The following is a 14,427-nucleotide window of genomic DNA, read 5'->3' on the forward strand; positions in this document are numbered from 1 at the left end:
CAGATGTGCTCCAATCTCAGTTTGAAATCAATGTCACTGTGAAAGTTTTATGCTGAGTCACATAAAAGACTTCTCAATGTCAAATTTACTCATATAGCACTTTAAAAACAGGTTTAAATCTGCACCAAAGTGCTGTACAAAAATGATAATAAAATAAGTTGATGAAAAGAAAAAGAAATGTAGTGGAAAAAAAAGATGTATTGATATTTTGTCCAGTTGTTGTCACATGACCTGAGGTTGTAACGAGCTTCTGCTTCAGATTCAGACAATGACCGAGTGACATTTGCTTTACAAAATTTAAAATAAACATTTGCAGTGGCTCCTGTAAACTATTTTGAAGCAGACTTTTTCAGGGGGGGTTGAATTGTGAAAAAGTTGAACAATATATATCTATATATTATTAAAAAAAATCAATGACAAAAATTTGTGTTAGAGATTGAACAAAGCCTAAAGTGGTGGAAGAAAGTGTACCAATTCTCTAACTTCTGTTTGTTGCTTCAAATTTTCCACTCACCTTATTTTCTCCTGGTTGCAGTTATTTTGGAAAGTGCACCAGTTTCTCCTGCACTAGAAGTCATGATGCTGCCACCACCACTCCCTCATCTCCTTTCCGATGGCTGGGTATTCCCATGGTGTTTAAACATTTATTTCAGGTGTAATTAGAAAAATGCCCTGCTTACTTCTTTAAAAACTTGAGAAGACATAAAAAGGTAAGTTTTGTACATATTAAAGACTGCAAGAGATTTGAGTGTAGATCCAATTAAGCACCAAAGCTGTTTAGAAAAGAAGAGATTTGATTTAAAATATTCAGTCCCTCAGTTACAGGATCATTTCAACAGATGCTTGGAAAATAAATAATTTGTCAAAAAACAAAAGTGGACAAGTGGCGCAACTGTTTTACACGTCAGCAACAATTATATAAATGTTAAGTCAGACGACAAATGTGCGCATCTTTGCCATACAGAATTTTGTTAATGAGTGTAGATGTGGACAAAATGCTAAAGGGAATAACATTATTATAGTTTTAACTTTATTTCTGTGGTGATATGGCTCCCTGGATTTAAAAGTTCTGATATTTAACGTTTATTCGTACATTTGGGCTGCAAACCTCATGGTTTTCTAGAGAAATTCATCATTTTGGAACAAAGAGAAACAAAATCTCACCCAGAGGCACAGGCAGCATTTCACAGTTTGTAATGTCACTTGTTGATTAAAAATGTACAAAAACCAGCTGTTAAACAAATATAAAAAACAGGAATTTCTATAAATTATGGATTTTGTACTGACAAGAGTTTCAAACTTTTTTATATAATTGCTGATATAATTCTTATTGAACACAAACCTTGATTATCAACATTTAAGCAATAATTAAAAAATTAAATTTTCTGGCTTTTAAAACATATTTTTCTCAAGTAAAAATCATAAATATCATGTGAGAACAATCAGATTAAAATGTTAATTCTGGAAGCCAACGTTCTTCTGAAAAGATAACATGAAGATTAGAAGAGTTTGTCTTCTTTAAAACGACATCCAGGATAAAATACATTTACCTAATCATATATGTAATAAACCATTATTATTGCAGGTGAAAACTTTAAAAAACATAAAGTCTATGGATAGAAATATGTGTGCAAAGAATCCAATTCCTCTGGGAATGTTTTGCTTTAGTTTTGCTAAACTCAAGCAAACTTAGAGCATTTTATCAATAAGTCTGGAAATAATGAAGTTTTAACCCAAAATGTTGCCTGACAGTGAAGCAATTCAGACGTAAAAACAAGAATTTAATGGCTCCCAAAATGAAATTGTATGAAAACTTAATGTTCCAGCATTAAAAGTCATCTTAACACACAATTGATTTGGTATTTATGGCTTATCACTCACTGAAGTACTAAAAGTATATAATTTACTTTACTTTTTCCTTCAAGATTTTTCCCAATTTTGTAAAAGTGATAATAGTTTCAGATCAGAAATTACTAGCAAAGAAAACAGCTAATTGTTGCAGCACGACTTTTAACCTCTAGGTGGCGATGAGATGAATAAATGCGGAGTCTCCCTTCAGCTCCCGTCATTACGGTTTAATTCAATTCATGACTGTATCTGATGGCAGGTTTAATAGTAGCTCTCTAATTATTTTTTTTTGCGTGCTGAAATACTCCTCCAAGCAAACTTAAACGCATGAAACCTGCCGTGCCAGAGTGCATGAAACAGAGAAAGCAGCAGAGATGATGAATGGATAGACGGAGCGAGGATCCAGATCCCTAATCTCATCTGGATTTATTTTTTTACCCCCAACAGTGTTGCATAATTCCTTAATCCTGCGCTGTCGATCAAACTTACACAACTCTATATTTATTTTCTGTCGTTTACAACTGATGCCTTCCTGTTTGGACCGACAGCAGTTTTTCCTGTCCGGTTCATCCAGTCATTCAGGGAGATGATGTGGTGAGGGTGAATGCAGATGTGACAATAAATAGGGGTTGACACGTGAGGAGAATGTAAAACAGCAAATATTAGAAATAATTACAACATTTACTCGAAATTTGTTGTAATTAAAAGGTGTCAAGATGTGAAAAACAGTTTCGTCTCCTAACATTCGTGGTAGTTTTGGACAGATTATAAACTGAGATCAGAATCAGTAATCCATGTGACGTAGAGAAATGAGTTTGAAGGATTTGTTCATGAAGACTCTAACAGGTGATGATTGTGTGTCCTGCTGTGTCTGGTGAAACTTTGTGGTGCTTTTTGATCCTATGTTTTTCTTTTACAAAGATATTTCTTGCTACATGTAACTTTAATTCATTCATATACCAATATGAATGTTGCCATGACTACATTGCTTAGGCAGAAGCAAAAATGCCTTTATGTATAAGCACTTTTCATCAAAATGATAATTTCAATTGAAACCTTTACCTCAGTTTTGTTAAATGATTGATGATTTCAAGCTTTGGCGGGACTTGTGGCCTTTATTCTCAATAATCAGACAGGAAAGAGAGCGAAGGAGGTAAGACATGGAGCAAGGAGCTCAAAGAATATTTATTTACCACATTTCAGCAACAATTCAAAGTGCTTTCCGCGATGAAAAAAAAATAAAACAAGGCGCAAGCAAGAAACGTCACATTGCAGTGGTAAAATAAAGGAAGTGACGAAAACCTAAAAATAGATTAAAGAATTGATCAACCTTCCAGTTAATTAACGTAAACTCTAAACAAATGTGGTTTTAGCCTTTATTTAAAGGAATTCAGTTCTTCATCATCTTTAGCATCCAGATTAGAGGAGGACAAAAACCGATATACTGCATCTATTAAAAGGTCACGTGACCGCGTTGCAATTATTATAATCTGACGGTCCCACGTCGGTCCGATGTGCCGCCTCTTGGGCCCAGAGATAAACAGTGATTTGGTGTCCACTGGAGTCATACAGCAGCTGTTTTCTCTCCGATGGTAAATCAGCTCGCAGCTGTTGCTACCGACCGCTGAGGTCCAGCTGACGGAGGCGACATCTGCGCTCATCCCAGTGGCTCTCCGGGGAAACCTGGGAGAAACCCGGACCGACATGTTCTGATTTAATTTCCTTCTGGGATCAATAAAGTATTTTTAATATGAATTGAGTTAAGACAGTTAAAGGCACAGTATGTAACTTTTACATAAAATATGTTTTTATATTTGTTAAAATATATTAAAAGTGTCACAATGTCGTGGCAGTTTATATAATAAGGGGACATATAATCAGTGAAAAGATCAATCTCCTCCATTTCATCCCTGATCTACTATTGTCTCAGAGCTCCCGATCAAAAGCAACCAATCAGAGCCAGGAGGAGGTTCTTAGCGCTGTCAATCATCCTCATGTACTCCCTGCTAAATGTGCCAAATGAGCTGAGGGCGAAGAAACAACTGAGCATTCATGACAGACTGTGGTAGCTGAGAGACCAAGGGAGAGAGCAGCAAAGGAGGGGTGATTGACCGAGCTAAGACCCGCCCCTTGGCTCTGATTGGCTGTTTCTAGTTAACGCTGGGAGAACTGGGAGAAGACACAGGACTTTTTCAGATTATCTGTCTTATACTGTCACAATATAGTGACAGTTTCAAAAAATATTTAAAAAATATCTTTTAAAGATGTTAAGTGGTGCAGATTTAAGTGGTTAAATGAAAAATCTTGCAGAATGGGATTTTTTAAATCCGACTAATCGTCAGAATAGTTGATAAAACAATCATTTACTAAAATAATTGTTAGTTGCAGCCCTAGCTTCTAGTTACTAAAGCATCTCTTTCTGTCTCAACTTGGTGATGAGCTTCTAATGCATCATATCGGTCGATAGAAATCTGAAATTTTAACTTGTGTTTAATACAATGAATTTGAGTCGTCTGGAGGGCATATAGAGGGAAGAAAATGATTTACAAAAAAACATATCAAAGTAGTTTTAGTTAGTTCTGAAACTGTTTAATGTCATGTAGGAATGTTTACCACTGATCCTGGGTGACCCATATAGGTGTATGAAGGGACTGTCCCATGGGCGGACGCTATTCTCCCAAACCAGCCTGGATCTGCGTCAGATTCCCAGGTGAGCTGGATGAACTTATCCTCCCTGGGACATCATCCATCTGCTCAAATAAAGTCTCAAAACACCACAAATCCGTTTCACACTTCTGTGTGAAATGTTTTGGTCCAGCACTGTCATAAAAAGCTCCTTGTTTCAGAATAAAAGCAGTATGCAGGGGTGCCAGCAGCCGTGTGTGGCTGAGAACACAATCACCATTAAACCACACATAATTCATTTGTGTTTCAAATAAATGCTCCAGATACTGAAATACCGGAAATGAGAATGCTTTAATCCACTGAGCCGTGTTGGGATGCCGTCATTGGTCCCCCCGTACACACACACACACACTGACATCCTCTTTGCTCTGCATGATGCATTGGTCTCTGTCACTGTTAATCCAGCTCGGTTGTGCCTCTGAGCATTGTCGTACTTTCTGCAATCTGCCAATTTCCCAACGGATTGACAGGGACAGAACATTTTAAAGCACCAGCGTTTTCGTCTGTTTTTGGACCTCCAGCTTGTGGGGGCTTCAGTCCGGGTCAGAGGTGGTTCTCGGCTCCTGAACCCAGCCATGAAGTCCCGTCCAGGAGCTGCGGCCGTGCTGCTGCCCATTGCTCTCTGCCTCAGTAAGGATGTTGCTCTGCTTTAAGCTGGTTTCGTTTACCTTTCTTATTGCTTGAAAAGTTTTATTTATGTCCAATTTATGCTTTTATTTTACTGAGATGTTCGTGTTAAAGTGCTTCTGATAGTTTGAGATAGTGTGAAGATAAAAGTTTACACATTTGAATGAGAATTTTATAAATGTTTTGCTGACATTTTTATATGAAAAATCAAAGGAAGACCCAAAACTTACCGTAAATCTAATTGAACATCAATTTACTGAATTGCCTTGTTGTTGAAAATGTGCTATAAAAATAAAATTACCTTACCTTACCTTTATGTTTGCCAAATTTACAGCCAAAAAGCAGGAAAATAAAGGTAAACTTACAACTAAAGAAAGTTATTTATGTGTGAATCGATATCAGTTTGGATCGATCCAAAATAATATCGATAACAAATAAGTACCAGAATAAGATCGATACTTCAGTTTTAGATTCCCTCTTGAAATTTTACTTTTGTATTGTAGTTTTTCAAATCTACCTCCAAACAGACTTTTTATAGATTTGCTCATAAATATTTTTTTGCACTTTATTTATTCATTTAGGACTCAATGTTCACAAGAAATGTTAATGCGGTTTTAAAGTATTTTGTAGATACCTATAACTTTGTCCAAATTCTGTGCCAAATTTGAACAAAATAATAAAATAAAAAACACCTAAAAGAGATGACACATCAAACTCAAATAAAAAGTATCAGTATTGATGTTGGTGATGCTGGCTCTGTATTCATTTGGTATCTGATCGATATCAAAACATGCAGTACTGCACACCTCAAGTTTACCAGCTGACTGAAACTAAAATATTTAGATTTATTTTATGACATCATCACAACTACAGCTGTAGGTTATTTTTGTTACAGGAGAAATTTTCAATTGTGAAGCCAATCTGTGTTCTTATTAAAGTTCTGGGCCCAAATGGAGGCAACAGATTCAATCCCCAGGTAAAATTATGCACTTCAATAATTAGAGGAATCTTTGGTAATAAAGTATTGTGCTACCTATACTGCTGAAAGTTTAAGAGCGAATAAAAAGCAGAGCGAGCAGACTTAGTGGTTTTATGGTTTAGCTGTTTTAAGCATTTTGTTGCCAATGTTTTGTTTGAACCTTAATAATAGCTGGGAGGATCGCTGCAGAAAAGAAAAGGTATTTTTATGGTGTAATGTTGAAATAATTAAATTTTATTGTAATGAAATGTCAAAGAAAGCAAGCTGTAGTTTTCTATGAAGGAATCCTGCAGTTCTGCCCCTCCTCCACCTGTTGCTGCACACTGCTGTGGAGCTGCCTGTTATTTATTAAGGTAATAATGATTTGAAGCTACAGTTGGGAATATAACCAGCTGAGATCAATTTTTTTAGTGTGTTTTTACACTGTAAGAGACAAAACATTAAAAAGGAATAATATCCAATGCAGCAACCATATCTACTTGAAAACTATTGAATTACTGCTAAAATTATCTGGTCTTTATTCTCTGTTTTTCATTTAGTCGTACATTGCTAGCTAAAGCAATAAACATAGTTATAATAACTGTTATAACATGTTTGCAACGGTTCCTACTTTTTTAAAATAATAGCAATTACAGCATTTTATTTTAATTGTTTATTTTGATATGATACAAGACAACTGTACGTTAAACAGAAGAGTTATTCAACTTGTTGTTGAACTATAATTATGGTGCTTGACTGGTTCTGCTAAAATACATCATAATTAAAATCATACAAGAAGTTCAATGTGAGTCCAGTCCTCGCAAAACCTACATGAAACCCTCATAGACATGTTAGTCCAGTCAAAGCGGTAGATTTGTTCAAATATATTATCTTTGTCCTACAATAGAAAATGTCTGTTGAGACTGATTATAGAAAAACTAGAAAAAAGTAGAAAACTGACTGAATTTGTAATGATTAATTATAAGAGAGTAAAACATTTCAGGGTAAAATAAATAGATAATAAATAAAAAAGGTTTGTGTTTAAAATCCAGGTGTCCTTTATGTTGTTTTTACTTTAATAAAATGATCCCTGTCCCTCTGTAAGGTTAAACATTTATTCATAACTCTGACTCTCATGGAGACAGAAATGATGAGAATCTCAGGGGAGATCCAGAGTTCGCCACACACAGACAGTATTAGCGCCCAGGGAGCAATCAATGCATTGAAATGATATAAATCAACAAACAGAAATTATGTGCTGGAGGCAGGAAGTGATGAAACGTCCCCAAGCTGAGTGCTGCACTCCTGACCCTGGAAGAGCTCAAAAAATCCTGCAAAACCAGGAGGAGACCTTAAACCCAAAGTATTTTATTCCCCTGCTGTATTTAGATAGTTGAGTTAAAGTGCTGACTTAAACAGCCTCAGGGAAATGTGTAATCTATGAGCTGATCAATGTACTCAGACAGCTTGTAAACATTTTGGCCTTGATGGAGCGTAATCTGTCCAGATGAATGGACTACAACATCTCTGTATTCGGTTGATCCATCTGAGTATCAGATGGATTTCTTTTTGTTACCAAAAAAATTTCATCTCTTGCTGTATCTTCCATGTTTATCATTAAACAATAATATCTCTGGTTTTCTCCTCCTCCAGGTTTGGCTCCTGTGTGTTTGGGAGCTGCCATCCCCGCTGCATGTGGAACCATCTACAAGAGCTTCGCTCAGTGTCTCATCTCACTCGGGGACAGTTTGGTGGAAACACAGAAAGACCAGAACACACAGGACATCGACTCAATCTGCAGGTGTGTGTTTGTGTGTGTGACGTTGCTTCTCTTTATTACTTACGCTGTTACACCTTCTGTGTCGACTGGAGTTATTGTGAATGAGAATAAATTACCAGAAAAATTATTTTTCAGTGGGAAAATTCAAAGATTTGCACAGAAGCACATACAACCTAATTAAGAAAATAGCAAAAAATAAAATTTTCAACTGAAAATAAATAGGAAATGTACTCTCATATATATATATATATATATATATATAAACAAGTTTGTATTGTTAAAGTGCGCTTGTACAGATTTTGTGTTTAATATACATAAATATTAGGACAATATCTTGTGCTTTTTTACGCCTGAATTTGGGTTAAGCTTTGAAATATTCTTTAAATTGATTTTTTTCAATTAACATCTATTGTCTCTGGATGCTTCCTTTTAGTTTTTCTGCCACTTATTTATGCAATAAAACTTTTAAAAGTGCACAGAAGCAAAAGTAAATTGTTTTTATGACAGGCTGCTGGAAAGAAAGCGCCTAAATATAAATATCTGATGTAGAATTGGATCTTTTCTAGACTGTCTGCTGTGTAGACACGACACTTGTTCTTCCCCTTTTTATGCCCAATTGATTCATACGTCAAAGTTAAGAGGCTTAACAAGACAAAAACAAACAAAATGAAACATTACCTAAGAAAGCAGCTATGTTTAACTGTAAAATCAAGTTCATACGCTGCAAAAGTAGAAATAAAGCTTCAAAAGACTTTCAGAAAGTCAGAAGAAATATTAAAAAATGTCTTCAAAATTGTGATACCAAGGTTTGTAAAAGATGATGGAGAACAACTCAAAAGTTTTTAAACGTGAAGAAGAAAGCCATTGTTTAAAAAACTTGCATTTTTCAGATCATGTCATAATTACTCTGAAAACTGCAAAAGACTTGACACAGAAGCAGATATTTTAGCTTCCAGCTTGACAATAAGCCAAACCAGGCAGCCAGAGCAACAACAGAAGGGTTGAGATCAAAGGGTGTTCAAAGTGGGGCTCAGGGGCCTTTTGTGGTCCATGGAGTGATTATGTGCGGCCCCTTGACCACAATTCAAGGATAAATTAGTAGAAAACTATTACGTTTAAATTAAAATCTACTTACAAAATATTAGTAGCAACACAAAGCGACCATCTTGTTTTCTTCTGTTGTCATGGCAACTAGGATCCCATCTACTCGTTGAGTTATGGTCTAAAGTACGTTTGGTTTTTCAAATGAAGTCTGACCGAAATCCTGATTTTATTACTGTAAGATTAAATATTAAATAATACTCCCCCACTCAGCTCCTTCAGACTAGCCAGCAGCAACTAGCAAACACCTGGTGAACCTGCACATCTGCTGAGCTCAGTATTGGAGCCACTTTTCAGTGCACTGCTGGTGAAAATGTTGTTCAAAGGTTAATAGATGAGCGTTGTTGTGATGACTTCCTGAAGGCGGAGTTTCGGAAAGATCAGGAGTTTTTAAAGCGACAGCGAACCAACGTTTTTAAAGTCATATTTGATCAATCAATCAATCAATAAAATTTTATTTGTATAGCACATTTCAGCAGCGAGGCATTTCAACTTGCTTTACATAATTAAAGAAGAAATAAAAATAGTATGTGACATTAATAAATAGATGAAAAGTAAAGATAAAAACATAAAAAACATCAAAGACATCAAAACCCAAACTCTAACCCTAATTTAGCCATAAGAAAAAAAAACATACTTGATAAATGATAAGTAAAGCATTTTCTTAACACAGTTACTTGATTGTGTTATGAAATGGAAAACACATAACTCTGTTGGTCCATCTTACTGGAATCCGTCCACATCTGTGGTTGCAACACATTCTCTCCTACAGAGACACTTTCGGTTTCCATTCAGATTTACTCTCCCTATCCTCTCCTCTTGAAGGTCCTGGAATACGTTCCATGTCTGCGCCAGCGCCGCCTTGGCTGGCTGTCCAGGGGAAGCGGCAGCTATCTGGGAGTCTCTGAGACAAGAGTCCAGGAAGACCCAGTTTTCTGGAAATCTCTACGACATGTGCGCCAGCCGGACCACCCTCCCCCCCAGCGCTCTGCCTGCACCTGACAGGCCTGCCACCTCGGACCAGACGAACAAGGAGACTCTGAAGGGCCGTGCACACAAACACGGCTCGGCCAGCATCTCAGCGCTGTTGCCTGTGTGCAGCATGCTGCTGCTGCTGTCCCTCAGGAGTTAGTCACCGCCAACAGAGAAGCTCACGCAGCAAAGACTCAACAAGCTGCAGGCTTTTAGACTGGAGATGCCACCGTGAGAGGCTGGGTGATTGTAGTCCGGAGTGAATGCTGTGCTCTTGTGGATTTGCTCTTCAGAGAGCCTGCAGCAAAGTTTCTGGTTTAATGTTTATAGATATAAAAGTTTTTATCTAACTGATGGTCACTGCTCCACCTGCTGTCCAGTTCACAGCGGAGAAGATGTCAGAACATTCAGTTCTGAAAAGATTGAATTTAATTTATTGGATTTGTTCTGTTTCATTTAAGATGGGGGCATTTCTGATACTGTGCAGAAGTCTTGGGTCTCTTAGTTTCTTCATATTTCTCAGAAATGAACTTAGACGTTTTTGTAATCTTTTTAAAGTTGTCTAGGAAATTGTTTTCCAAGTATTTTGTGTTTAGTTTTAAGCCTGTTATGAAAACAAGACCCCATGACACAGAGAATTACATTTCAGCATCTCTTGAGAAGAGAACATAAAAGAATATAAATGTCCTTTATTGTTCCTCAAGGGGGGAAATTCAGGTGTACCAGCAGCAACGCGACAGGCAGGTAGAAAAATGTAGATTTACACAAAAACAAAAACATAAAAGCAGAACTAGCAATAGCATGCTGTTCAACGAGGGCTAATTTACAACATAAGAAAAGACTGCACAGTTAATAAAAACCATAAATGTGCAGTTGAATAAGATGATTTAAAAAATTGTTTAAAAAGCAACAACAAACATTTACCAGAAGTGAAAACAATCAGTGCAAACATCAGCAGGGATGAAAACACTGATTGAGTTTGATGCAGCCGTCTGTCACTGAAGGAGCTTCCCATCGTCAAGCGCAGAGTGTAAGACATCGTCCATTAATGTCCTAGTTAAAGTCCATCTGTCTCCCACCACCTGCATGGGGTCAAAGGGCATCCTAAAAGAGTATTAAGCGTTTTTAGATGAGGCTTGTTGACAGATTTGACTACAAACTGGATAATGATGCATTTCTCAAGTTCTCTGTCGGGTTTTCTAACTTATTCTGATAATCTGTCCTGAAATAACATAAATGCAAGTAAAAATGGAACCAGAGTAGAAAAACTTGAAAGTAAATTTATTCTGATCAAGATCAGTAGAAGACTGGCTCATTTGAGGCAAATTTAAAGAAAGTATGAGAGATTCAAGACTTTTGCAAAGCACTGTACCCATTCAGCTATTAGATAAATATTAAAAGTTTAATACTCTGTGCTGGAGCTTACTTTCTGCCAACCATTCCTCTTCCTTTAACAGATTTTTTATTAAGCAATTGTTTAAACAACATCTGAAATAAAACCTGAATCCAGCAGGAATATTTGATAGAAACTGTTTTCCACTTCTGAAGAGAAATTCACAAAGAAAATGAGATTTTTAAACAATGCTGTAAATCCTTTTGTACATGTAATCATTTCATGTTTATGCAGCGGCAGCTGTGTGCAAAATGTTTTGCTGTGTAGCGAGTTTTAATAATCAGAAAGTTAAACCCTTCTTGTTTCTAAATTTGGATGTGTAATGACATTTCATCCTCATCATTCAGTTGAACTTTCCCCCCCCAGAACCTATTTTATTAAAAGGTTCTGATTTTAAAAGAAAACTAAAAGAAAGAGGTTCCTCTTAAAGAAAAACAAACTTTTATACCTGTAAAAGAAACTGCTGGAGCTCCTTCCACGTCTGCGTTCTTGTCATGGTTTGTTTGCCTCTTTGTGTAAAACTGATTTTCAAACTTATTGCTGATTCAAAGGAGTGTGAACAGGAATAAAGCAGTTCTTTTAAGAGCGAACTCAGCCTCACTTGTATCAATGTGCGTAGGTGGAACAAGGAGGTGGGCATGTATGCTAAACTTAATACTCTTAAGCCGTTTCATAACGGCAGATTCATGAGCAGATTAATCTTGTCTTTCTCCTCTAATGCGCGATGAAGCGGGTCGTACCTTGAAACCTTTACATTTCTCTTCATCTCCGCGGGTGGAGGATGATTAGCAGTGCACCGGGTTCTCAGTCAAACTCATCTGAGTATCCTTGTTACTGAAAATCAGGATGTGTGAAATCTGTCAGATTTCATTTTTCTGGACTTTCAGAGCTTTTTGAAAATTTGGTGTAAGGCTTGAATTTCCCCTCTGAGGGAGAATAAGGATATTTTCAATCTATTCTGGACATAATGAGTAACTATCAACAGTCTTATAAGTCACCACTGACATACAGGAATACTATGGTTTTGTTCCTCACACGTCAGAGACAAATTATACGAACAAACTGAACTTTATCCCCTAACATTTGAAGCCTATTGAAGTGTTAATTTAGAGTAAAACTTTAAAATCAATGTTTGTGTGTAAATGACTGGATGATAGAATTTTAGTGATATAAAGTTAAATTAAATTAGATTTTTCTCTGTTTCATAAAAATCTACCTGGACGATAAATCCTTTTGTCAATACGAATCTCCATTATATAATAAAACAAACAGAAGATGCTTTTATATTTCTAAGGATTTTAAATTTATTCTGATTCAATAGAATAACTAACAGCAAGAATCAAAAACGAATCCATGTTTACTGTTCATCTCCAACATGAATCTTAATCGTTCATATCACTTTGTCTCCAATAAAAACATATTTAAGTCATGATGTCATTTACCAAATTAGTATATTGATGATGTTTTGCCAGGTTATTTACTTTTGCTCCCAGTATCTCTTGTTTTCTTTGCACATTGTAAGCTGAATTTAATCATGTTTGAATTCTTAAACCAGTTAAATTCATTCACATGCAAGCAAAATGAGTCTGAAATGTAAACTTTTGACCCAAGTCATGGAGCTTAAAAGACAGTTATGCCTGGTATCAAAGCACCAATGTTAAAACCTCTGAATTAAAAAAAAGTTCCAGCAACAACAAAACACCAAAATGTTCTCGCCAAGTTTTGTAGCATTTAGCAAGTAGAAATAAGTAAGATTAGTCTGAGTGAGAAAAGAATGTGTGGATCTTTTTATTCAGAGTATGTAAATATCTGGTTTCAACTGTAAATCCATAAACATATCTAATCTCTCTAAACGCCACCTGGAGCTCGTTTGAATCACTTTAAGGCGTCCTTATCATGACTAAGGCCAATGAAATGGAAAATGAAGAGTCATCATCTCGACCTCTGAGTGTTATAAGATGCAGAACAACAGGCAGGGGTTTTATTTTAACGTTTTCCGTCCACAGCAGGCGCCATGCAGCATCAAGCTGGTCAGGGATTATGAAATCCACGTGCCGTGGATTGTTCTATCCATATGGAAGGATTTGGTGCATCAGAGCATAAATCTGTAAGCTGTATGTCACATCAACTTTACACATATTTGAATTAGAACAAAACAAACAATAAGAGTCCATTTTTAAACTATTAATGCGGTACATTACAAGCAATTTAAGATTTGTAGTTTATTTGAAGTGGCGCCAGTTAGCTCTCCACTATAATCTTTACAATGACTAAAGCACGTTAACATGGCTAATCTTCCTGTTAGCAGAGAGAAGGAGCAGACCAACCAGGTTTTTATTAACATTTAACAAATATAAATGCATAAAAACCCATGAGGTCTCAGCAGCAACCTAGAGTGATGTGTGCTAACCTGCTGCTGCTCCTGTTTAACACACCTATCCACAATAACATGGAGGCACTAAGGCAGGGGTCTAATAGTGGCTCTTTGGACCTTCAGTAATGGCTTTAAATAACTTTGGCTAAGAATTAAAGAGAACCAGTTAATCTTTTAAAATAAAGATGTAAAAATAAATAATGATTTTTGATCATTTTTAAAATTTTCTGCAATATATGCATTGGATTTCCACAAAGAATGACACTAAAAGTACCAGTGATATGTTTTAAGATTATTGTTTTAAATCCAGTCTCTTTTATGTTTATTTAAAATCCTAAAACTAGAAATACAACTTTGGTTCCTTAGAAATTTCCTAGATATCTGTCTAAAAAGTTGTCTTCTTTCAAAAAGCTCTGTGACATTAGCAGCTTTAAGCGAGTTTTATTTGGCTGTCCTGAGAGCAAAATGGCTCTTTAGGTTGTAAAGGTTGCAAATTCCAACACTAAGACATGTACAAAATGACTAAAAATACAAATAATTAAAAAAATATTTATATGTGAAGACATTAAAATAATTAATTTTTTTCTGAATTATATCTACAGTCTTACACCATAAACTGAAAAGTTTTTACCCCCTTGAGTCAAGAAATGAACTTTTTTGAAACCAACATGGTACTCAGACCTCTGAGA

At 36.1% G+C, this 14,427-nt stretch overlaps 1 protein-coding gene across 1 annotated transcript; it reads left to right on the top strand.

Annotated features, from left to right (window-relative positions):
- Positions 1-5,068: 5,068 nt before the first annotated feature.
- On the top strand, positions 5,069-10,307 carry nrn1lb (neuritin 1-like b). The gene is made up of 3 exons (XM_014994037.2): positions 5,069-5,163; positions 7,772-7,919; positions 9,825-10,307. Exons 1-3 carry the CDS (start codon positions 5,109-5,111, stop codon positions 10,129-10,131), a joined length of 510 nt encoding a protein of 169 aa, XP_014849523.2. The 5' UTR covers positions 5,069-5,108; the 3' UTR covers positions 10,132-10,307.
- Positions 10,308-14,427: the final 4,120 nt, after the last annotated feature.

Source organism: Poecilia mexicana, unplaced genomic scaffold (assembly GCF_051168715.1).
Source record: "Poecilia mexicana isolate PSO_F unplaced genomic scaffold, ASM5116871v1 scaffold_3, whole genome shotgun sequence".
NCBI classification, from domain to species: Eukaryota; Metazoa; Chordata; class Actinopteri; order Cyprinodontiformes; family Poeciliidae; genus Poecilia; species Poecilia mexicana.

What these genes read in the sequence shown, in the direction of transcription:
- nrn1lb (XM_014994037.2), top strand. Translation starts at nt 5,109, where the DNA reads ATGAAGTCCCGTCCAGGAGCTGCGGCCGTGCTGCTGCCCATTGCTCTC. An exon ending in GCCCATTGCTCTCTGCCTCA is followed by an intron (nt 5,164 to 7,771) that starts GTAAGGATGTTG and finishes CTCCTCCTCCAG; the next exon opens with GTTTGGCTCCTGTGTGTTTG. An exon ending in GACATCGACTCAATCTGCAG is followed by an intron (nt 7,920 to 9,824) that starts GTGTGTGTTTGT and finishes CTCCTCTTGAAG; the next exon opens with GTCCTGGAATACGTTCCATG.